Raw genomic sequence first — 23,979 nt, forward strand, 5'->3', positions numbered from 1 at the left:
TCTACCTGTCTTAATTTCTTTGGTGTGTACAACAGCATTTTCGTGTGTGTATGTGGAAACTTTATACACTATAAAAATGCTGTTCAATGCTTTAGCCCTCACTCTAACAACTACTGTTTAAACTTTTAAATAAGTTGTTTTAAAAAGTTAAAACAATTGTTTAAAAATTTCAGCAATAGTTGTTAAGAGTGACGGGCGTAAACAGCAAAAGTGGAATATTAGTAATAGTATACTAGGCCTACAGTATATATATATACCAAGTGGGTTACAAACCTATTCACCTTGAAAATTGTGAATTTGATGAAAATCCTTGTCCTGAACATATTACTATTTTCTATTTCATGTAAGGCTATTTTCTCCCAAATATTTTGCATGTGGTATATGTTTTACACTTAGATTACCAGGATGTATTCTTTGCTGTGATGTCAAATCAAATTTGACTTGTGCAAAAGTAAGTCATATTCATACAATAGTTGCAGTAAAACTCATTTAACCACTTGACTGCTATAGGCTGTAATGCGCACTGACCCCCCTGGTGCTACTGAATGGGACTAACAAGTAAGATCTATTTCGGACTACAACTGACAGCGACTTGGGGGGAAAATTGTAAATAATCACACCACTTTCCTCATCACTATTTCCAATATCCATACTCCATACAAAAAAAATCATCCTCCCCTTCAGATCTTTCACTAAATTTATTACTCCTATCGTCTAAAGTTTCGTCAAAATCCTTCCGATTCACTTCTCCACTGCGAGTCGCCATTTTGAACTGAGCGCCGTACACTATCACTATGGAAAAGAGAATACAAACATTTATAAATCGCTGCAAAAGTTTCGATAACTTTTGTGGAATAGCGCCATCTGGTGACCATAGTCTGAAATTTGATATACATGCGCTGTTTTCATCATAGGGGTATTAACAGCGCGGTGCTGATGCCTCAAACAGAAGATAGGTCAAGCATGTAATATTACGTGCCCCGCACAGATCGTACACTCGCCCAGCACGTAATATTACGTGCTACGCAGTCAAGTGGTTAAGAAATTACTCAATTAGATTATCATGAATCATTTAAAAAACATCAGGGGGGCCTTCATTATACCAGCTCTGCTTTTAAGGTGGCTCTCCCTCCCTTTCAGTTATTTATTTTTCCAGTTGATAATTGTCTGTTGTAATGTTAAAATGTTATTAATTTTTGTATATTCTCCAAATGTGATTATATGTTACTATGTCAATTGTATAATAATTGTAATTATGAAATTGAAAGTGGAAAATAAAAAACAAATTAATTGACTTGAAAAAAAACAACTCTATTTTGTATATACTCCTATGTGAAGTTATTAACAAGGTATTGCGCAATATTGTTATAACTTCAAGGACAGTCATTCCTAATACCTTGCTCACACCTTAGCGTCAAGCTGTGGATTGCAGACGATAGCATTCAAATGCAATACATTGCATTGAAACAAGATAATGTACTCAGACTTGGGTTCTAGCTCGGTAGCTTCAGATTTTTAAAACATCCACAACTGGACACAACCAAATTCAGTACAAGTTTGAGACGAGAGCAAGATATGCAAGTAGGAGCAAGATGAGCCAGTATGGGCAACAACGAGCAAAAGCACCAGCTTTTGATGATTGGACCAAATGATGAATACACCTAGTCGGAAATGGACCATTTGGATCTAAGACGAAATGGGTTTAGATGAATTCTGTTTGGTGGACATGTCCTGCCCATCTGACCTGGGAGCACTTGAGCATTGCTTGAAAGTTCTCCACTGAGCTCCCTGCAGAACTTCTGTGTCGGCACTTTGTCCTGCCATGTGATATGGAGTAGGTTTCTGATGCACATCAAATGGAAGCAATTCAGCTGCCTGGCATGTTGGTTGTAGACTGTCCAGGTCCCACTGGCATATAGCAGAGACAGCAGGATAACTGCCTTGTACACCTTTGGTTTGGTCAGCAGACTGATTCTTCTTCTCTCCCAGACCCTTTCCTAAGTCTGCTGAAAGCCGAACCTGTAGGCTTGTGCAATTTTGTAGAAGACCACTTCATAATTCATGACAGACCGAGATAGCAAACTGCCGAGGTACATGAACTTATCTGCAACCGTCAGGTTCTCACCATTTACTATGATGGAAAGCTCTCTGTAGGTCATTGCAGGAGCTGGCTGATACATCACTTTGGTCTTCTTTGTGCTTAATTAATTATCAAACCAAAGTCATCACATGCTTTGGCGAATAGGTCTATACTCCCTGCATCATTCTATGAGCAGTCAGAACCAAAGCAAAAGTCACGGACTGTATCTTCCTGGACTTTGGTCTTAAGATTGTAGTCTCCATGGGTTTAACACCTTCCAGTCAGTACGGATCCTGAAGTCCACTCCAATGTTGCCTTCACTAAAAGCATCTGTCAGCATGGCAGAGAACTGAACAAGACTGGGACAAGGACACACCCTTGTTTCACACCGTTAGTAAATGGAAAAGGCTCTGAGTGCATGCCTGAGTCCTGCATGCTAGCTGGCAAGCCATCATTTTGAAAGTAAACATCTTTTGTGGACTTTGAAGATGGGTCGTTGAGGTGTTTACATTTGCTTGAGCAAATAGTTGATGCAGTCATTGTAGCTGTCTGCATACAACAGAAGCCACACTAATTGAATAAGATCATTTGATACATGATAAATGACTGATGGTAATTGGATGAATAACCAGTTTGGAGATACTATCTGAGCATGTGCAGAAAAAGCCATTTGTTCAAAAATCTAAAACCCGAGGATATGAAACTCTTTGAGACATGCCTGACATATTGGCACACTATTTGTACCCACTGGATTCCAAGAACCAATCCTCATACTTGGGTGGGTGAATAGAAGAGTTGGTACCTAGGTATTTGTAGCTGAAATGTGCATGCATGTACTTTTCAAAAGGGGAGTAAAATCCATTCATTTATTATGACTGCCTGATTTAACTGCACAAAACGGTCCATGTTTTAAAATATCTGTGGATGTCTGAGGTCATTATTTTTTTTTCATGGGCAATCTTCAAACTTTTCTATTGGGTTTAGATTAATGATAAATAGATTAAGTGGCAATTTATTGGAATTGGACAAAATGGTATTGGGCCCCATAACACAAAGCTTAGGAATCATTGTACTGTAGAAGAATATCTTTAAGATTGATTGCATTTACTACTTTGTGCAATCAAGTGTACGGTAAATCACTAACCTTTGTGTTACAGGACCTACATGCTGGACTTCTATGAATTCCCATAAAATAAATCAACCACATTGTGCTGCATTTTACCCAGGTGAGGTGAATTGGTATCCAGTAGGATTTACATTTGTTCAATGCTATGGTGTGGCTATATCTAGGCCTATATGACTGGTCAGGTACAGCTGGGGAAATGACATATTTTGTTGAGTATGTGCTTATATCTATGCTATAGAAACTGACCTGTTACAATTATTATTAAGTGCTCTTGCAAGGTTCCCTACTAAAAGTTCATTCTTTCAGCTTTGTTTAAAGTACAAGGGTCATGAGCTTCAAAGGATATGGAGCACATTAGCCCCATCCATGCCTCTTTCAATACAAGAACATAGATTTTGATCTTGGCTTTTAGCAGAAATCTTCTCAAATCCAGGGTTTAGGAGAGAAAATCCAGTGGACCCTGTGAGAGATAACCTCTCAAGATGGCCGTGTTTATTTTAGGAATAGTTCTTATGAAGGTCAGTTTGGGAAGTTCTTGGAGAAAGTGGTCTCATCTCCATCAGCCCTGAATTTGCTCTATGTTAAGAATTCCATCTGAATGTCTTCATGGTGGGGGGTGGTCAATTGAAAGAGGACTCCCTCTTCTGTTAGCATGTAATAGTACAGGAACATGAATGAATTATCCTTAACCCATTATTTCACACGCACAAAAAAAGAGTTGACTATTTCTTGTTTATAGTAAATAAAGAGGCTTTAATAGGAGGAAATCATAATTTGTAAACAAATTTTAGGCATTACTCCTATGTGTTCAAGATCGCATGCTCGATCTGTAATGAAAATCGTAAGTCAGAAAAAATTGGAACCAGTGGGATTCGAACCTGCCATCTACTGCTTTCCGGGCAGCAACTTAACCACAATCAAGGTTTCCATGGTAATTGGCATAATTTGGACAATGTTAGTTTTTATGAAATGGGGCACTGACCAAAAAAAATTGCTTGATCAGACTGAGTGAGATAACTCGGGTTAACTCTGGTTAATGGGCTTAGAGCAAGTGGAGAATTTCTTGGAGGATTAGATTATCGAGAGTTATGTAGAAAGATGACTTGTACAGTAGAACTGAGTATTCTGACTAAAGGGTAAAGTATGACAGAAATATGATTCTGACTAAAGGTGTGAAGCGAGAGGCGCCAAATGGGAATGGGGAGGAATGAAAAAAATAGACTTTGTGGTCAGATTAATGAAACGATATCAAAGAGGTTTATCTGGTGACATGCACTTTTGTGTAATTTTTTGAAGTGATATTTATCATGGAAGAAGAGATGAACAGAGTGACGTGTCTAAAAGAGTGAAGAATTTTAAATCCCTGGATTTTTCTTTCGTTAATTGATGACTTTATAAACTTACAAGTCCACAAGCTTAATTATGACCGTAAAAATCAGTCCCAGATAATTCTTCAATGGAAATGAGTGGTTGTCATTTTAATTTGATGCATGCTGAGATAATTGTTTGAAAAGATATAAGGTAGTTTGTCTTATTCTTTTAATTGAAAATATAGTGAAGTTATCAGTACAATTCTACTTCAAAAGTATGATTAATATGAATGTTTTTATATATACTCTTGGTTAAATACACTGCAATCTAAAGTCAAATAACAGATCTTTCAATTTGCAAGGGTGAAGAAAGAAATCAGTCTTCCTGAAATTATGTTTTCCTGACATTTATTGTAAGATTTCGATCTTGTCAAAATGAATCTTTTAGTTTTAATTTATGAAGGAAGAATTAATAATTTATGAGGAGAATTTTTGATAGAGTTTTGCAATGTTCTATAATTTCTTTTAAAATTTTGGAAAGGCAGGAGTTATACTAAATGTGATCCTCTTTCTGTATATATTTCAATTTAAGATTTGTTGCTTATTTTTCAATTTTTCTTATGAAGAACAGATGATAAAAAGAAATTTATTTTAGCCCCAAATGTTGATTTTTGTCTTGCCTGCATAGCAGAGCGAGACTATAGGCGCCGCTTTTCCAACGGCAACATCAACATCAAATCTTAACCTAAGGTTCAGTTTTTAAATGACGTCATAACTTAGAAAGTATATGGACCTAGTTCATGAAACTTGGACATAAGGGTAATCAAATATTGAATATCCTGCCTTGGTTTCAGGTCACATGACTAAGTTAAAATGTCATTTAGGGTCAATGAACTTAGACCATATTGGGAGAATCAATATCAAAATCTTAACCTAAGGTTAAGTTTTTGAAATGTCATCATAACTTAGAGAAAGAATATGGAACTTACACATAAGGGTAATGAAGTATTATTAAACATCCTGCCCAAGATTCAGGTCACATGACCAAGGTCAAAGGTCACTTAGGGTCAGTGAACTTTGGGCATGTTGGGGGTATTTGTTGAATTTCCATTGTAACTTATGTTTATGGAGCTAGTTCATAAAACTTGGACATAAGAGTAATCAAGTATCACTGAACATTCTATGGAGTTTCAGATCACATGACCAAAGTCGATGAACTTTGGCCATGTGGGTAATTGTCGAATTGCCATCATAACTTTGAACATTTATGGATATATAGTTAATGAAATGTGGACATGTGGGGTAATCAAGAATCACTTGTTACGATACTGGAACAAATAACAATGAAAATTTAGTTTTTGATTTGATTTCTTTTTTTTTTATTACAGGAAATGGATCAATCATACACAAAACAAACATAATGATCTTACATCTCTTGATGTGTCAGTTCTGATTAGTCCATTTGTATATTCCAAATGATATATATATATATCCAGGTTGGCTGGCAAAGGTTCCCGACATTAATGTCCACAATGCTGGCGATGATGAAATTGATGTTGAAACACAATGAATAATAAGAGTCACTGTAACGAGTTTAAATGTCTGTGAAGATGATGTTGATGATGATTAACAGTCAATTTCAGCAATCCATGAGTTGAAAAGCGTTCATTAACATAGGTTGATGATCTCGATGAGAACTGAGAATTCCTTTCTCAAAGTAACTGCAAACAGTTCATTGATGGCATGCAAATAATTCCACAGAAGATAAATGTTGTATTCCAGTTGAAAAAAAAAACAACTATGCTCTGACATAAAGTCTGTTGTGAAGTTCTGGGGAGTGTTTCATGAACATTTTCATCTGACAAGTTGTCAGATCTGACATCTTTCTCTGATGTTGATTGGCTGAGAGGTACTGTTACTATGGTAACTGTCGGATAAAATGGGACTTGTCAGATAAAACGTCCTACAAGTCCTTTCATGAAACGCCCCCCCTGATCTGATATGATCATGTAGAAACTGCCAGCTTATATATACAAATTTTCATAATTCTGGAAGCTTCTAGTATTGTCTACAAAAAGAACATTCTGCCAATTTCTAGAGCAGTCTAATTCTAGAAGACTCTTGAATGACCTCAGTGAAATGAACAATGTAAACAAAATAGCTAATCCTATTGTGATTTTCCATTGCTGGCAGGCTCTATTGTTTAGCAGTTTATTATGCTTTTCACACTGCACTTTTTGTCCTAAATTGGTGGGGCTAAGGGGGGGTCTTAGCCCCACCAATTTCCCGGGGTTAAGCTTAGCCCACTTCGTTTTCACACTACGTTTTAGCAAAGTGGGCTAGCACGGTAAATAGTACGGTACTATCTGGCCCTGCAAAAAAGCAGGGTTAGCCGGCATATTGCGGTGCTAGCGCCACAATTGCGGTGCTAAGAGATGCAGTGTGAATCGAAACCGGGCTAAGGAAAAGTGGGGCTAAGCATTAGCCAGTCACAGAAGTCGAAATTGCACGTTAATCGCGCTCTGTATGGTAAAATCATCAATATTAATGAGCTGTGTGATTGCCCGGGGTTAAGGCGTTAACCCCGGCTAAGCAAATAGTATGGGGTTAAGAAAGACAGTGTGAATCGAAAAAAAGATAGTATGGGGTTAAGGATAGTCCGGGGTTAAGGATAGTATGGGGTTAAGGAAATGCAGTGTGAAAAGCATTTATTTGTTGTCTATCTTTGTACATTCCAGAAATAACAAAAATTACTCAGTGTCATTAAAAATGGTGCCTAACAAAGCTTAATTGAGACATTCTAGAATATTCTTATTATGCTATGAATATCCTTAAAGAGGAAATAACTAAATAAATGAATGTGATTCCTTTTACAATTCTTATATATATCACATTGCACATCTTGCACAAGTTGTAGGTCTCTTGATCAAGGTCAATCATCATTTAGGGTCAATGAACGTAGTATATTGTTAAATAAATGATGTTTTTTAAAATAATTATTTTATAGTCATTTTCAAAGTCAACACTGCTGCTATATTGAATCGCGTAATGCAGGCGAGACTGCCAGAGGTGCTCCACTTGTTTTTTTTATTTGTCGATTTTTAAATTCCCCTTTAAATTTAAACTGTTGATGATATTGAGTTTTTACAAGATGATCATGTTTATATATGTTCTTTTACTGTACATTTTTGCTCTATCCTCATTTTTTCTATAATGGAAACATTGATTAATTGTAAGTTGTTATGGTCCTTTAATATTTAGTTGTCTTAATGTACTTAAATATATGATTTGTTTGAACAATCTGACTTTTTACTTTTCTAATCTTTTTATTTTCCTATTCCTCAGTTCACTTTGATTGAGTTTGCAGTAGTTCAATGTGTCATTTACTATGTGTGTGGGGGTGTGTTTGGGGGTGTTCTTGTTATTCCTTTACTTGATAAATTATATTTGAATGGCTTTATGAATGCCTCAAGCTTCATCAAAATGCACCTTGCACAATATGCTTATGAGCCCATTCCTGCTAAATGTATGCAATGACTTTACATACTTCCACACCCTCATTGTTTGGCCACTAAATGCTGGGTGATATATTTATGGTAAGCCAATTTTGATCAATTATTCAGATTTTCTGATATTGAAGATCTAATTTTCAATACTAAGAAGTTGAAATCGACATCAGACAAGAATTAATTTCTTTATACTAAGAAAATTTTGTGTTGTAGAAATAGCATTTTCTGATACCATGAATTTTTTTATAAATGATACAGGACTGAAATTATTACACTGCTTGCCATGTGTATCTTACACTGCTTGCCCTGTGTATATTACACTGCTTGCCATGTGTATATTACACTGGTTGCCATGTGTATCTTACACTGCTTGCCATGTGTACCTTACACTGCTTGCCATGTGTACCTTACACTGCTTGCCATGTGTATCTTACACTGCTTGCCATGTGTATCTTACACTGCTTGCCATGTGTATCTTACACTGCTTGCCATGTGTATCTTACACTGCTTGCCCTGTGTATCTTACACTGCTTGCCCTGTGTATCTTACACTGCTTGCCATGTGTATCTTACACTGCTTGCTCTGTGTATCTCAGCATATGCTTGCTAAATTATTCAGGTGTGAAAACCCATACTTTAAAGGTATATTTAGTGAAAACATGATTTAAAATTCATAAATGATATCAAAAAGCTGGATAGATCTAGAACACCCTCTTTTGAGATGCCTTAAAAGTACTCCAGGGTGAACACAGTTTTTTCTCTTGTGGGTTGGGTATATGTGTGTGTGTCATGGAGTACTTTTACTGAGCTTATATTAATATATTATATGGATGTTTAAATCAGTGATTTAATTATGGCTAACCAAATGTGACAATGCTTTATTATTTTCTTTACTGGACCATGGTTTTATCAAGCATTAACAGTGAATTCAACAGTAAAAGAAATTGTATATTTCAGTATGATGAGTACCTGCACATAATCATGTTATGTTTAAGGGCCTCTTACATTAAATAACTGTTTGCAATGAAATATAACACCACATAAAACACTTCATACAGTAGATCATACTTGACATCAATAATATTGTTTAGTAAGACCTATCGCTGCATGGCCTTATTAAATATTGTTGATTTTAGGAAAATATTGATTGCTTGGGCTTTTTTATTTATGCAATATGAATGTTGAATGAAATATTTTAGTGATATTATTCTTTGATTTTTATTAATGTATGCATTTTGTTTTTTCTTTGTAAAGCATATTCGGCAAAACATACAAAAAAACTTGAATGGTAGATTGTTTTGAGATTATATGATGATCTGAACATGATAGAACTAATGTTCCTTAATGATTCCTGGAGTATTTTTGTTCTGTTATCACTTCTCCTCATAAACCACTCTCCTATCCAGGGGCGGATCCAGCTTTTTATAAAGGGGGGGTTGGGGTGGTATGCGAGGGAGCGTAGCGACCGAGTCCAAGCGAGCGGAGCGAGCGAGGGGGGAGGGTGTGGGAGGGGGGTGTCCCCCCTCCCACAGTAGGGAAAATTTTTGAAAAATAAATACATAGAAATAGAATAAAATAAAATTACAAGTTTAAAAAAAAAGATAAGATTTAAAAAATGGTCCCCGGATTTTTTTTTTGGGGGGGTTGCAACCCCCCCAACCCCCCCTCTAGATCCGCTTCTGCTATCTGAGTCTTACCATAGACCTACTAGGTCCATGGTAAAACCAAGGAGATATCACCTCTCTCCTTGGTAAAACTAGGGACCAGTGCTTTTGTAGTGAGATTTTCATCTTTTAAACGTGAAAGTGAATTTTAAAGGTGCTAACATTTACTCTACAAAGGTGTACAGCTCACTCCAAATGACCGATCTCTAGTCTTTTAGGTAGTAAAGTTGCTATTTTGCATTTGAGAGAGTTGAATTAAACCAGTGTCCTGATTCCTGAATCCCCCAAAATGTCATACTGGTTGTGATTTCATAAGCCAAGAATAAATTGATTTTGAAATAGGACATACAATACTTAAACAAATATTTTTTAAAGATAATTCATAGAAAATCGTCTGTTATATGGATCAGATAAGCTTTAGGACAAGTTACTATTGGGATTATTTTAAAAGGAAATCTATTCCTGCAGAACACCTCAAGTTTAGGCTGTTTCTTGAGAAGTTTAAAGTTAGGAAAAAAGATTGAATTGAGATATATATTCTTGGTTTGTATCTTGTAGTAGTATGCTTTAAAATATTTCCCAATAAAAAGCTTGCCTAATATATCACCAAATGACTATAACCAATATTTACTTCACTAACAAACCATTGCATTTATCAAAACATTCAATTCAATTTATGTCAATTGATATTACTCTTTCTATTTTGTCTTCTTTTCTTGCTGGATCATATGAATGTTACAACAGGATTCCCAGTAAGTATCTTCATTCATTTTTTTTTTATTCCTTGAAAATTGAAACTATTATCTTTTGCTTATTCATTTATTTTGATAACTTTACAGCAAAGTGTTCAGACATGTTGAAGAAATGATTGAGAATATACAGTATATTAGTACTTTAACAAAATTTACAAAGATATGTTTGATGGTACAAATTTGAAATGTTGTAAAATAGAGAAATTATAAAATATGTAAATCCGTTGATCAGACTATCATTTGAAAATGAATGGAAGCAAGATTTTTGGCTGCTTCCCTCTCAATGCTTTTTTATGTCTTTGATGTTATGTAAACTTTGTTCCTATGTATTTTACCACACTTGTGTTCATTTTTATGCAGAGAGCAAAATAAACTTGAATTGAAAAAAAGATACAGTACAGGCTAAAAGTTTTTGGCCACCCTCAGATTTAAAGGAAAATCTACAAAACACTGCATTCTTCATTCATTCCAATGTATTGGCTATGGCAGTTCCATATCAAACGAGCATGTTTCCAACTGGTTTTGAATGCACTTCTGTCAAATCCCAGCCTTCTCCCATCTACTCAAGTCTTTCTCACCCCTCCAACTCATCCAGCCTTGTACTCAAGCCTCTCATCCTGCCTACTGCTTTTGACTTTTTCTGATTTACAGTCCTACTTTCTAACCACCACTTTCTCACCTCTCCATTTCTCTTCTACCTTTATCCACTTTTATCTCAGACCTTTCCAGGACTTTACATACATGTATGTGGTATACCCTATAAACCATTCAGTGATTGTCTATGCTACCATGCAAACCTTCAAACATCTATTGCTATAATCCAGTTTGTATGTAATATTTGTTGCTATGTCAGACGATCCTTGGACAAACTTTCAGGTTGTAAAAAACAACCTTTACTTTAAATATATTCAAATTTCGTTGTGTTGGTGAAGGAACGCCTTTAGTACAACACTTACGCACACCTCACCTTTGCAGAAACGCCCTTGCACAATGCCATAATGCACGCTACTAAGGGCGTTTTGCATTAACTGCGCGTAAGTGTGATGCTAAGGGCATTCCTGCACCAACTTGACGATTTTATGCATACATTCAAAGTTTAAAGGTTTGCATAAAATTTGAATATATTATAAAAACATACTGGGGTTCACAAAAGTGCAATCAAAACTGGATGGAAACATGCTTTTGCGATGTAATGGAACTTTACTGTCTTTGTCCATTCAGTATTAATACATTTGCTTATATGCAGAATGCAGAGTTATGTATGACTATCTTTTAAATTTAATGGTGGCCCAAAACTTTTTGCCTATACTGTATAAGCTATGAATTGTGTGCTTTCAAGGACTACCATGACAAGATCCTTGGGTAGATATTTTATCTTCACAGATTGTAGTTGATTTAATTAATGTTCTATTAATAGGGAACACTCCACAGTTTTCTACTGAATCTAACTGGTCAGTACACAAACCTATAGTGATTTTGCATGATTAAGTAGTCAATGCATGTTTGAATATTATATAGATATGCGCATAGTGAAAAAAAAATGATCCAATTTTTTAGGGATAATATTCAGTGGTTATAAATAGTACATTTTAAATTGACCAGAATATAGATGAGCAACTCCTCAGGTTGTTATTGATATCCTACTCTTTGGTGACTCATATCTCAAGTAATTAAGATACCAGGTACAAATCAATTTGATCAAGTTTTGTCAAGTAAGGCTGTGATAAAATGAGTGAATCAATAGACATCATCAATTGGAATAGAGGTTGCTTCACAATCAAGATTACTTTAAACAAAATTGCTTTCTGTGCATCATAATAAGAAATATGAGTTTAGTAATCTCAAATATACGATGGCAAGCTGTATGGCACTGTTAAAGCAACCTGCAAGAAAACTTTTCTTTATTGAAATTACTTCTTAACAGTGACGGTATCTGGCATTTTAGAGCCAAAATTACTGTCTCATTTCATTTTTTTTTTTCAATTTAGAGCCCAGACATCTTTATCATTGCAATCATTTAAAAACTGAAAACCCCCAAAGCTACAGATAATTTGATTTTCTATGACTGTTAACCAAAAATGGGTTGCCATTTCTGTCCAAATAAATGTCCTCTCTCAATTTGGCATTCTTATGCATTGTTAAACATTACTTGATTAATAATGTTTTTGGGTACAAGAGCATAGTATATATATTTTGCAACAAACTGAGAATGTTATTTTTGCCCTCACCCACTTATTTTTCAGACAGTACACATTCCAATGTTGTCAAATCCGTTTCTGTCCAAATTGACAGAACATATCATTAAGAAAATAAACACTTAAAAAAACAAGTGAGTGACCTTATGCCTCACAATTTGAAACAAATATCATATCAGTTGTTTACAACACACACAATGAAATTCAGGAAAAACAAAGTAGCCTTTTTTAGTCAAATGAGACAGTTTGGTTTACCCTGATTTGAAAACAACCCATAGCCATTTGTATGCCATGCTAATCAATGCAAGACTGAAATGACTTCCTCTCACTACACTCATTACGCTAAAACTTGGGGAAAAGAAATGGAATTTGAATATCTTTTTTTGTCAAAATTTATTATTCAGTCATTCATGGTATCAGTGGTGCAAGTATGGTATCAATTAAAAAATGGGATTTGATCTTTTACATTTTGGTAAACATAAAATGTTATGTTTAATGATTATGTCATATTAGCTATCTAAATTTGGACCTTGATTTCAATAAATGTTAGATGAGAATAATTGACAATTCGTTGGCTGTCATCCGAACCGTCGTATCACACATACGACGGTGCAAACCCATTTCAGAGAAAATCGACTTCAAAGTTTACCATAATTTTCACAATTAGTTCCCCTGCCTTACAACATATTCATTGCTAGAAAAATACATGGTTGGAAAGACCACGACAATGGCTTGACAATGGTATCGTTATTTTTACACAAAACCAAGGATTATAGAAAATATCGCAAAAGAGCTCCGTGCTTGTAATTTCGGTTTGAGCGGTATAGATTTCCCCTGTACAAAAATGCCATAGGGAATACAACAACCCTACCCTATTCACGTGCAAAGTCAATGCAGTGCAGATGGCCGATACGGCAGTTTGGTTGACCGCGCGCATTGAAATCGCGGTAAGTCAAAACGTCGTTCGCTCTGCTACAGTACACGTTTCCAATGGAATGTGCACATTTTATTAGAAATTTGTATGGCATCACCGTAAAAATCCTCTCATATCTCAGAAAAGAAAATAAATTGCTGTCTAAAAATTTAGTTATGAATAGAGTAGGACTTGTACTTTTATTTTCTGCAAAAACCTCTAAATCAATTTTAAAACCAAAATTGACTGATGCAACGGTTCGGATGACCGCCGACGAATTAATGATGGTAAAATGACTTGATTTCTTTTGTAGTAATCTCTTCATGTATTTTTTTAAATCCAGGGTTCAATAGGAGTGAAGGGAGAACCTGGTCAAAATGGGCAGACTGGATCAAAAGGAAATAAAGGAGATATGGTCAGTATCCTCTCTACTATGGTTTTTCAGATCCATATATGTGTAAAATACTGATTTTAAACCCATTAACTATATTACAATATTAAGACCACTATATATATTACTCTTCCCTTTTTGTGATTACGGAATTATATTGAGTCAAATAACATTAATTTCCTCAATTCAGTGAAATAGTTGGGAAGGCAATATTTCAAGCTGATGGATAACTCGTATGAAAGTGCTAACTCAAGACTAGTGTAAACAGCTCCATACAGACAGATAATTTCAGTGAAAGTGCCACATTTAGACAACTTGTTGAAAGTCTATGCTCTATATTTTAGCAGGAATCTTGTTCTTAATGCCCTTTTCATATCAGCTTCCTCTTATTCCCAATCATTTTACCTATTATAAAATGTGATGATTGGTAATGAAAAGCTAGTTGCACAATTCCTGTGAAAAAGATGTGAATCTAACTTTTTACAAGGAGCAACCTTTTCAAATGTCATCAAGGGACTACTACCAATTTGTAAATTACAGTATCTACACAGAATTACTTAGGTTAGTTTTACTTATCAAATGCCTTTTTTGATATTACAGGGTGTAGAAGGACCCAAAGGTAACATGGGATTTCCAGGAGATCCTGGAATTAAAGGAGCTCATGGAGTACCGGTAAGAAACTAGGCTCCTCTTTTCATCATTCGTGAAAATAACAAGATTAAAAGCTTCAATTATGGCATTTGATTGGCTCATAGAAATTTTTTGCATATGTTATTAATAAGGAGCTTCTTGAAGCAAGGGCTGTCTTAACAAACTATCTTAGTACCAGCAGTGGGATACAAATGCCCATATTGATTTTACTGACTGGGCATAGCTACATTATCAAATAGCTTTATGTAGGTAGAGTTTAATTGTTTTATTGTCAAATAAACTTATTATTTTTTAAATATGTTGAAATGAACTCATTTTTGTTTTGCCCACTGGAGGTGAAGGCGAGACTCACGGATCCAAATGGTGTCCGTCCGTCGTCTATCCTTCGCAAATGTCTTATGATGCAGGCAATGCTGGTCCTATCACAACCAAAGTCGGGTGGTAGATGCACTGTCATAATGCTACAAGGGTTGCATTAAAATCCATTTCAAAACACCTTTTCAATAATGTACATTATTGTTCAATGGACATTTTTTATATTGATACCAAAGTTAATTTCATTGAAAAAAGATTTGCAAATATGTTTACTTCTGTAGGATTATGATATCATTGGCATCTGGATTCAAACATTGCAGTCATGCCTTTACTTTGGCGCAACAATATTTACATCACTGCAAAGAATACTTACTGATTATACAAGCCTGAAGACATACAACATATATTTAGTATGAAATTATTTAGGAGAAGATACTCTTTTCAGCCATATATAATGATTATATGTAACTCAAGTTTGTTTTACTCACTCTGATGTATATTCAACTTCATACCAAGGAAACTCTTGAAGCAACATTTACCCTGATGATGATTTTAAAAACTTTCTGTTGTTTTCTCTCTTTTTTTCTTGTTAACATCAGGGTGTAGCAGGACCTCCTGGTGCAAAGGGTGATACAGGAGACCCAGGAAGTCCTGGTCTAATGGGTGAAGCTGGTCTACCTGGTCAACCTGGTCTCCCTGGTTTAGAAGGGATTATCGGAGAGATAGGATCTCCAGGTGCTCCTGGTTCTCCAGGAGAAAAAGGAGATCAGGGAGACCCTGGTAGGGATGGGCTCCAGGTATCATTTACATTTCTTAGTATTCACTGATTTTGATATACTTGGATATGAATAGATAAAGTCTGAGTTATATAAAGATGTTGTATTAGTTGTCATTTGTAACGGTGAAAGTTATTTGGCTGCAGAGTTTAGCCAACTTGGTAAATCATTGCATTTTTGCTCTTATTCTGTATTGGCATGCTCGCCCAGAATCTCATGATCAATGGTTCTGGTAGTTCTTAATCTTTAGTGCTGTCTTGTGATGGTTACTAGTTATTTTATTTGATAAGATTTTGATGGTGGATGAACTGTTTTTTCCATCTCCAGTTTTTTTTATTTAGAAACACTTTTTTAGAGATCTCAAAATCTAATGATTACATTTTATTGTTTATAGCAATGGAGAAGCGAGAGAAAAAAAAAGCAAAACAAAAATACAATTTATTTTCTCACCATAATAAATAAACAAATTGATTTAAACATGAGCTTAGCTAATAATTTATAATGAATGTCCAGACTTCTTGGACATTCCCTGCTCTGCTATTCATGTATAAAATAAAAGTATACCTGATAACACAAGCAGGCCAGGCATCTACATTATTCCCTAGCAGAGATTAATTGAAATGGTGTGGCTTTCAGAAATGAACTTATTCATCAATAATCATAGTAATAATGTCAAATGATCCTGCAGTTGATCTCTATACTCATGACAGATAAATTGACATGTTTTCAATCAGTTTCAAGTCAACAATCTTTTTCATTCAAACTTGACATGGGTTTAAAAGAATTATGGTGGCAACGGTGGGATACGAACTCAATTTTTAGTCTTCCTTTCATTTTCATAAGACTGGTTATCAATTGCAAGTTATAACTGTTCATAAATTTGTAGTATTTGTTATCAATGACATTTTTTAGGAAATAGGGCATTTGGTTTTTTTTAAATAGTAATAGTAGAGAGCGGTGACCACTCATCCTTCCATTGACACTTGGGTGGGTGGCAACTGACGATTGATGAAGTGTTTATTCTGGTAATTATTTTTTCTTTTATTTCAAAGGGTCCACCAGGAATCCAGGGATATGGAGTGAAAGGAGATAAGGTAAGTTTGATATCAAGAAGGTTTGTTAAATTTTGTTATGATTTAGTAGATTCACCAAATATGTTATTGATTCATTCCATGTAATGATGTGTGAAGATTTGTTATGTTTCAGAATTTGTTTGGACTTTAGAAAAATGTTTCAAACCATTAGTAATAAGGTACATGTACATCTTCAGCCATATTATTCTGTTAAAATGTTAAAATGATTATGTTCTCTTATTATTTTTGTAGGGTGATATGGGAGATCTTGGACCCTCTGGACTGGGAGTAAGTTGATTTTTTTTTATTAATCTCATAAGCATTACATAATAAATCCTTATCTCATGAAACGCCAATATCTTTGGCTTATTTTATATATTTATATTTGCAATGATGATGTGTGGTATTTAGTTTTGTACAATGCATACTTAGTTTGGGAGGCTGAATATGTAACATTGTCATCGTTGCACACGTACCGCCCAGAATGTAACATTGCACAGCTTAGGAAGTGACATCATGTTTGATTCATTCTTATTCTTTATTTTCATTGATCAAGGTAGAAAAAACCATTATTTTTCTTATGTTGCTATGTTCAGAGGTATTGCACAACACAAATAGCAAATATTCTTATATGTGCAATGGCACAATATTTGGCATTCGTTGAAAGAAAGAGATGCTTTTCTGAACTTGGCTATGCCTCTTTGATTAGTGCATTGTTCTTTCACTTCATGCTAAATCTTATACTATAACACTCGTGCCTATTTGTATATCAATAAATTTTAAATATGAACATTTGATATCAGGGGAAGGAGTAAATTTTGGTCAGTATAGTCCAGGATAGAAGAGGCATAACCTTGTTTTTTATATATACAATATATTTTGATGGTTTCTTGTCAATTCGAGGGTGCTGATTACGAATCTGAATGATGCCTCTCATGTAACCTTGAGCATTTTCCGCAAATTGGCAAAATCCAATATGGCCGCCAAAATATGCAAATTACTCATGAAAATCCTAAAATTGTCCGCACATTGGCTATGAAATGCATGAAATCGTGTGGCAGGAGTGAAATACTCTCTGAAAAAATAATTTTTGACAAAATATTTATTTTCCTGATATTCAAAATGGCCGCCATAGGCCCTTGTATACTCTATTATGTACAATATGAATAGGGAAAACTAATTTTCACAAAAATGAGCCCTAAACTGCAAAATTGCGATGTATGAACGAAGTAATATATGCAAATCATCATTACTAACGAGATATATCATTTATTATGTCATATATGGGAACATTGCTGTATTTTGATATCTAAAATAGCCGCCACTGGTCCAAACAGTATTGCGTACAATGGCAATGGGGGCCAAAGAATTTACAAGAGTGATCACTAAAATGCATATTATTAAGATTAAACGAGTGGAATACTGATTAAAAACATAATTGTTAACGAAATATATTATTAATATGCCATGTATGTGATGAATGTTGTATTTTGATATTCAAAATGGCTGCCAAAGGCCCAAAAAGTATTATGCACAATGAGAAAGAGGAGCAAAGAAATCACAAGAGTGAGCACTAAAATGCATATATACGTGTGTAGTAGGTTTCACGGTACACCATGTATCTTTCTTGGGCATATGTTGGTCCTGAAAAGGACCACCCGATATATACGTGATAAATTAATGGGATACTGTCTAAAAAGTATTTTCTAACGAAATATATCATTCAGGTTTCAAGTTTGTGTTAAATACTGTATTTTGACTTTCAAAATGGCCGCCATAGACATCAACAGTATTATGTACAATGCAAAGTGGGATTGTGGGAAACCAATTTTCACAGGAGTCAGCACCATAAATGCACGTAATAGTGATCTATGAGTAAAATATTGTCTGAAAGCATAATTTCTATTAAGATATATCATTTATTCTGCCAGTTAGGTGATAAATATGTTATTGGAAAGTCAAAATGGCCGCTACAGGCCCTTACGGTATTATGCACAATGTGATGGGAACAAATCATTTCAACATAATTTGGATTTGCTTGGCCAAATGGTGATGTATGAGTGAAATATTGTCTGAAAACATGATTTATAACAAAATATATCATATCTTATGTAATTTAGGTGATAAATACTGTATTTCAACATTCAAAATGGCTGCCATATGCCCTTTTTGTGAACATTATTTGTCTCCACTCAAATTGTATAGTATACGATAAGGGCCTATGGTGGCCATTTTCGATTTAAAAATGCAGCATTTATCACCTTAATTACACAACATTATGATATATCTCATTAGAAACCATGGTTTTAGACAATATTTCACCCTTACATCACAATTCACAATTATATGCAATATTCAGAGTCAAGCAAAGCCAAATTCTGTCAAAATTATATGTCCCATGGTACAATGTACACAATACTTTTAGGACCTATGGCAGCCATTTTGGATTTCAAAGTACAGCATTTATTACCTCCACGACCAATATGTGATGTATTTAGTTAGAAATCATGTTTAAGACAATATTTTTACTCGTACATCACAGTTATATGCATTTTATGATTCTCACTCTTGTGAAAATTAGTTTCTATTCGCATGTTACATAATTTAGTTAGGGCTTGTAGAGGTTATTTTGAATGTCAAAATTCAGTATTTATCACCTACATGTATATGGCAGAAGAAAAGCTATAATTGAAATATATATATATGTTTTCAACTATAATTTTACTCATACAACAGGATCATATGGATGTCATAGTCAAGCAAATCCAAATTCTTACAAAATTATATGTCCCCATTCACATTGTAGATAATACTGTTAGGACCTATAGGGACCATTTTGAATTTCATAATACAGCATTTATCTCATGCATGACAAAAGAAATGACATGTCTTGCTATAAAACATGTCAGACAATATTTTACTCGTAGATCACAATTACATGCATTTTATGTTTCTTACTCGTGTGAAAATTAGTTTCTCCATTCGCATTGTACATGATAAATATAGGGCCTATGGTAGTGCTGCAAGTCAGGCGACATGTTCGGGTTCGGTTCGGCAGGGTTCGGCAATAAATGCCACATTAAATTGTTAACATGTAAAATAAAGATCGCCGACCCTCAGACAAATAAACACTTCAAAGATCTGTCGTGTATTTATAATAAATTTTGTTTCTAAAAAGAATGGTTATAAAAATTGTTGCATAACTTTCTTTCATTCATTTCTATCTTTAAACATAAATAAGAGTTATTTCTACTTTAATTTTTAAATTGAATAAAAACAAACTAAAGAAAAAATATTGATAATGAGAGAATGAGGACAGAAACAGAATTACAAAGAACAGAATATTTTTTTCATGATTACTTCATGTAGATATGATCATGATCGATTACAATGTCATTGCAAATGCAGCTTCTCCGACTGGAAAGTATTGATCGGGAATGTCGAAACAGTAGACAAACAACCTCCACTCAACTGTTATTATACTGGTAAAATTCACATTCCAAAGAATATGAAATGTTTTAGAAAGTCCCTATTTTCTAAAAAGTGGTTAAATCTGGTCAATCAACTACTTTAAAAAGATAAAATATCAGTCCATTCTTGGTCCCGAAAGATCGAGGCCACGTGACGTCAAACATTTCCAACACGAAAATGAGTACATAGGACTGTACTGTGTATTTTAGTGTGAAATCACTCGGCAATGATCTTCAGAACAAAGACAGAACTGATAATTTATCATTTCACTTTCAGTAATTGACCAGATTAAACCAATTTTATTTTTATAGTAACATGAAAGATTTGTTGGTTTTGTTTTTTGCAAGAGCTTCCCCTCACATATTATTTCATTCACTCGTCTTCCTCCTCTTATTTTTTCTTGTCTTTCTCCTTCTTTTCCTTTTTTCTTCTCTTCTTTCTCCCTTTTTTTTGCTCTGCCAATTTTTTCAGGGGGGCACCTGGGAGGGCACACCAAATCTCAGGGGGGCACGTGCCCCCCCAGGCCCCCCCGTAGCTACGCCACTGTTCCCACTTTGCATTGTACATAATACTGTTGATGTCTATGGCGGCCATTTTGAAAGTCAAAATACAGTATCCCATTAATTTATCACGTATATATGCATTTTAGTGCTCACTCTTGTGATTTCTTTACTCCTCTTTCTCATTGTGCATAATACTTTTTGGGCCTTTGGCAGCCATTTTGAATATCAAAATACAACATTCATCACATACATGGCATATTAATAATATATTTCGTTAACAATTATGTTTTTAGTCAGTATTCCACTCGTTTAATCTTAATAATATGCATTTTAGTGATCACTCTTGTGATTTTTTTGGCCCCCATTGCCATTGTACGCAATACTGTTTGGACCAGTGGCGGCTATTTTAGATATCAAAATACAGCAATATTCCAATATATGACATAATAAATGATATATCTCGTTAGTAATGATGATTTGCATATATTACTTCATTCATACATCGCAATTTTGCAGTTTAGGGCTCATTTTTGTGAAAATTAGTTTTCCCTATTCATATTGTACATAATAGAGTATACAAGGGCCTATGGCGGCCATTTTGAATATCAGGAAAATAGATATTTTGTCAAAAATTATTTTTTCAGAGAGTATTTCACTCCTGCCACACGATTTCATAGCCAATGTGCGGACAATTTTAGGATTTTCATGGGTAATTTCTATATTTTGGTGGCCATATTGGATTTTGCCAATTTGCAGAAAATGCTCAAGGTTACATGAGTGGCATCATCCAGATTCGCAATCAGCACCCTCGAATTGACAAGAAACCATCAAAAAATATTGTATATATGTGGTAAATTGAATTTTCTTGCAAAATCATTGTTTCTTAGGAGACACCTTACGAGAATCGTAAGCGAAAGTGAATCTCTTTTTGGTCGGCATTTTCCGTTGTTTAGTCACCTGTTACGTAACGTCAATGATGTTGTTACTCAAGAAAGTAAAAGTAGTTCCTCAGATTTATAGCTGATTATTCTCATAAATACATGATATGTGTGATTTTTGTGTTAAAACCATAGTTGTTTCCATTATACTTTTCATTGATACTAAATGTAGTAATATGTCATAAATATTTGTGATGTTGTGGAAGGATATTTATACCAGGTAGCGTTCAAGTGTAGGTGGCGCGAAAGAACAAGCGTTTTGGTTGTTACGGCGGTAGGATAAATCAGAAAGCAATTGGTGACGACAGTGTACGTTAGGGTTACATGTTCGTTCTTCCAAGTCAAGCTCGACAAGGAGGCATGGAATTGACGTACCATGTATGAGCGATGCCGAGTGAAATCTCCGGAGGGTGACTTGGTGGATGTACCCTGTTATCTCTTGGCCTATAGTAGGGGGTTTGTTTTTCCTCGTTTTGTACGATCTACCCGGCTGTCAATAAATGGCTGACCCACCCCTACTTCTTGTCTATGGTTTAATTCCTGACTGAGTACTTGAACCCCAACCCATACTACCGCTCGAGCCCAGTTTACTACAATGGTGTCAGAAGTGGGATCACCGGTTTGAGATTGATGCAACCCCCTACTACGTCAGAGGACTCCAGCAGGTCAAGAGGATAAGAAGACGCTATTAGATATAAGCTAATTTAAGGTTGGAAGGTAATTTGGTTAAAATAGTTGAAAGAAGTTAAGAAATTATAATTGTATTTTGTAAGAAGTTGTGTTGTTTTCAAAATTGTCATAGATTTCTTTCCCCAAATAAACCAGCAGGATGCCTGGAGATAATGTTGGGACTGGGGCTGGTGCAACCCCTAGCACTAGCCTCGAAGACATGATTGCTTCTATGACTGGTGCGTTCCGAAGTATGTCCATGACTAGGTCAATGCCCTCGATGAAGTTGCCTAAGTTTAAGGGTATTCCACAAAAGCCTGGTGATTTGACTGTACGTGAATGGTTTGATGAATTCGATGAATACTGCCAATATTACCAGTTATCGGAGAGAGAGAAGGCACAAGTTCTTGTGACTCATCTAAGTGGTCCAGCCAAGGATGAGATCATGTGTAGGGAGGCAAGTCTACGTGAAGATCCGACTGGCCTGAGAAGGGTGCTGACGACTCGGTTTGGCTCAAGAGAGAGCGTCCAAAGCTTGAGTAGTGAACTTCACAGTCGTGTTCAACTTGACGGAGAATCACTTGCCGATTTCAGCAGTGTTCTTATCCGTTTGCATGATAGAATGGAAGCAGCCGCTTCGATACCTGAGAAGGAGGCTCTGCAAAGATTGAGAGACATGACCCTCAAGGAAAAATTCGTGAGAGGGGTGCGGGACAAACAAATCCAGAGAGAGCTGAGGAGGATCCTAATTTCTAGCGGATCTGGGACATTCCTGACGATGAGAGAAGAGGTCCTGACTTTATTTCAAGACACAGATACGGTCCCAAGACCAAGGGTGAGAGAATGTGAAGTAGAGACTGCTAGGGTCGAAGCATCTTCTGAGACAGCTGAGATAAAATCAATGAGGGAGGAAATATCTCTTCTTAAAGAAGGACTTAGTGAAGTTGTCAAGGAAATTCAGGCCCTACAGTTCCCCCCTCATCTTCGACAAAAGCCAAAGAAGAAAGGAGAGTTACATTGCTTTAACTGCAAACAGAAGGGCCATGTACAGAAAAATTGTGTTAAACCACCTAGATGTTATGCCTGTGACAAGCCAGGTCACTTTAAGAAAGATTGTCCAGAGGTTATGGAAACGGTGAAGAGTAATCCTGGAAATCACCTGAGTGAAGGATCCGCTGAAGTCCTCACAGTATCCAACTCCTCAAAGTATCTTTCATCGCTAGTATCAGAGAGTCCAAAAGCCATAGTCAAGATAGCTGGAGTAGAGACTGGATGTATTCTAGACACAGGTGCCGAAGCGAGTCTGGTTCCACTGAGTTACTACGAGAGATGTTTAGAAGTGATCATTGGGGCTCTCGAAGGTACTGATAGCGGTTTAAGAGTGACTGGCATCTCAGGAGCCGTCCCAATCGTAGGTTACTTCAGGGCACCAGTTACAGCCAATGGGAAGACTGACGAAGTAGGATTTCTCGTGATTAAGGATGTAGTCCCTAGCAAGAGAAAGGAATACCCAGTTTTATTAGGCTCCAATGCTCTTTATAGCTTTGTGGGAGATGATGAGTCCCAAAGTGGAAAAAATGACTGGCAGATGGTTGCGGAGGTCTTAAAGGCATTTCCTAAGCCTGTGTTGAACCCGGAGACTTC

General features: G+C 35.6%; 1 protein-coding gene across 1 annotated transcript; it reads left to right on the forward strand.

Moving 5' to 3' along the window:
* Window positions 1-10,416: 10,416 nt before the first annotated feature.
* LOC129281404 (collagen alpha-1(X) chain-like) lies at window positions 10,417-21,648 on the forward strand. Its single transcript, XM_064113402.1, has 7 exons — window positions 10,417-10,440; window positions 13,892-13,963; window positions 14,540-14,611; window positions 15,505-15,702; window positions 16,734-16,775; window positions 17,007-17,042; window positions 21,616-21,648. Exons 1-7 carry the CDS (start codon window positions 10,417-10,419, stop codon window positions 21,646-21,648), a joined length of 477 nt encoding a protein of 158 aa, XP_063969472.1.
* Window positions 21,649-23,979: the final 2,331 nt, after the last annotated feature.

The sequence above is a fragment of the Lytechinus pictus genome, chromosome 18, assembly GCF_037042905.1.
Source record: "Lytechinus pictus isolate F3 Inbred chromosome 18, Lp3.0, whole genome shotgun sequence".
In the NCBI taxonomy this organism is placed as follows: Eukaryota; Metazoa; Echinodermata; class Echinoidea; order Temnopleuroida; family Toxopneustidae; genus Lytechinus; species Lytechinus pictus.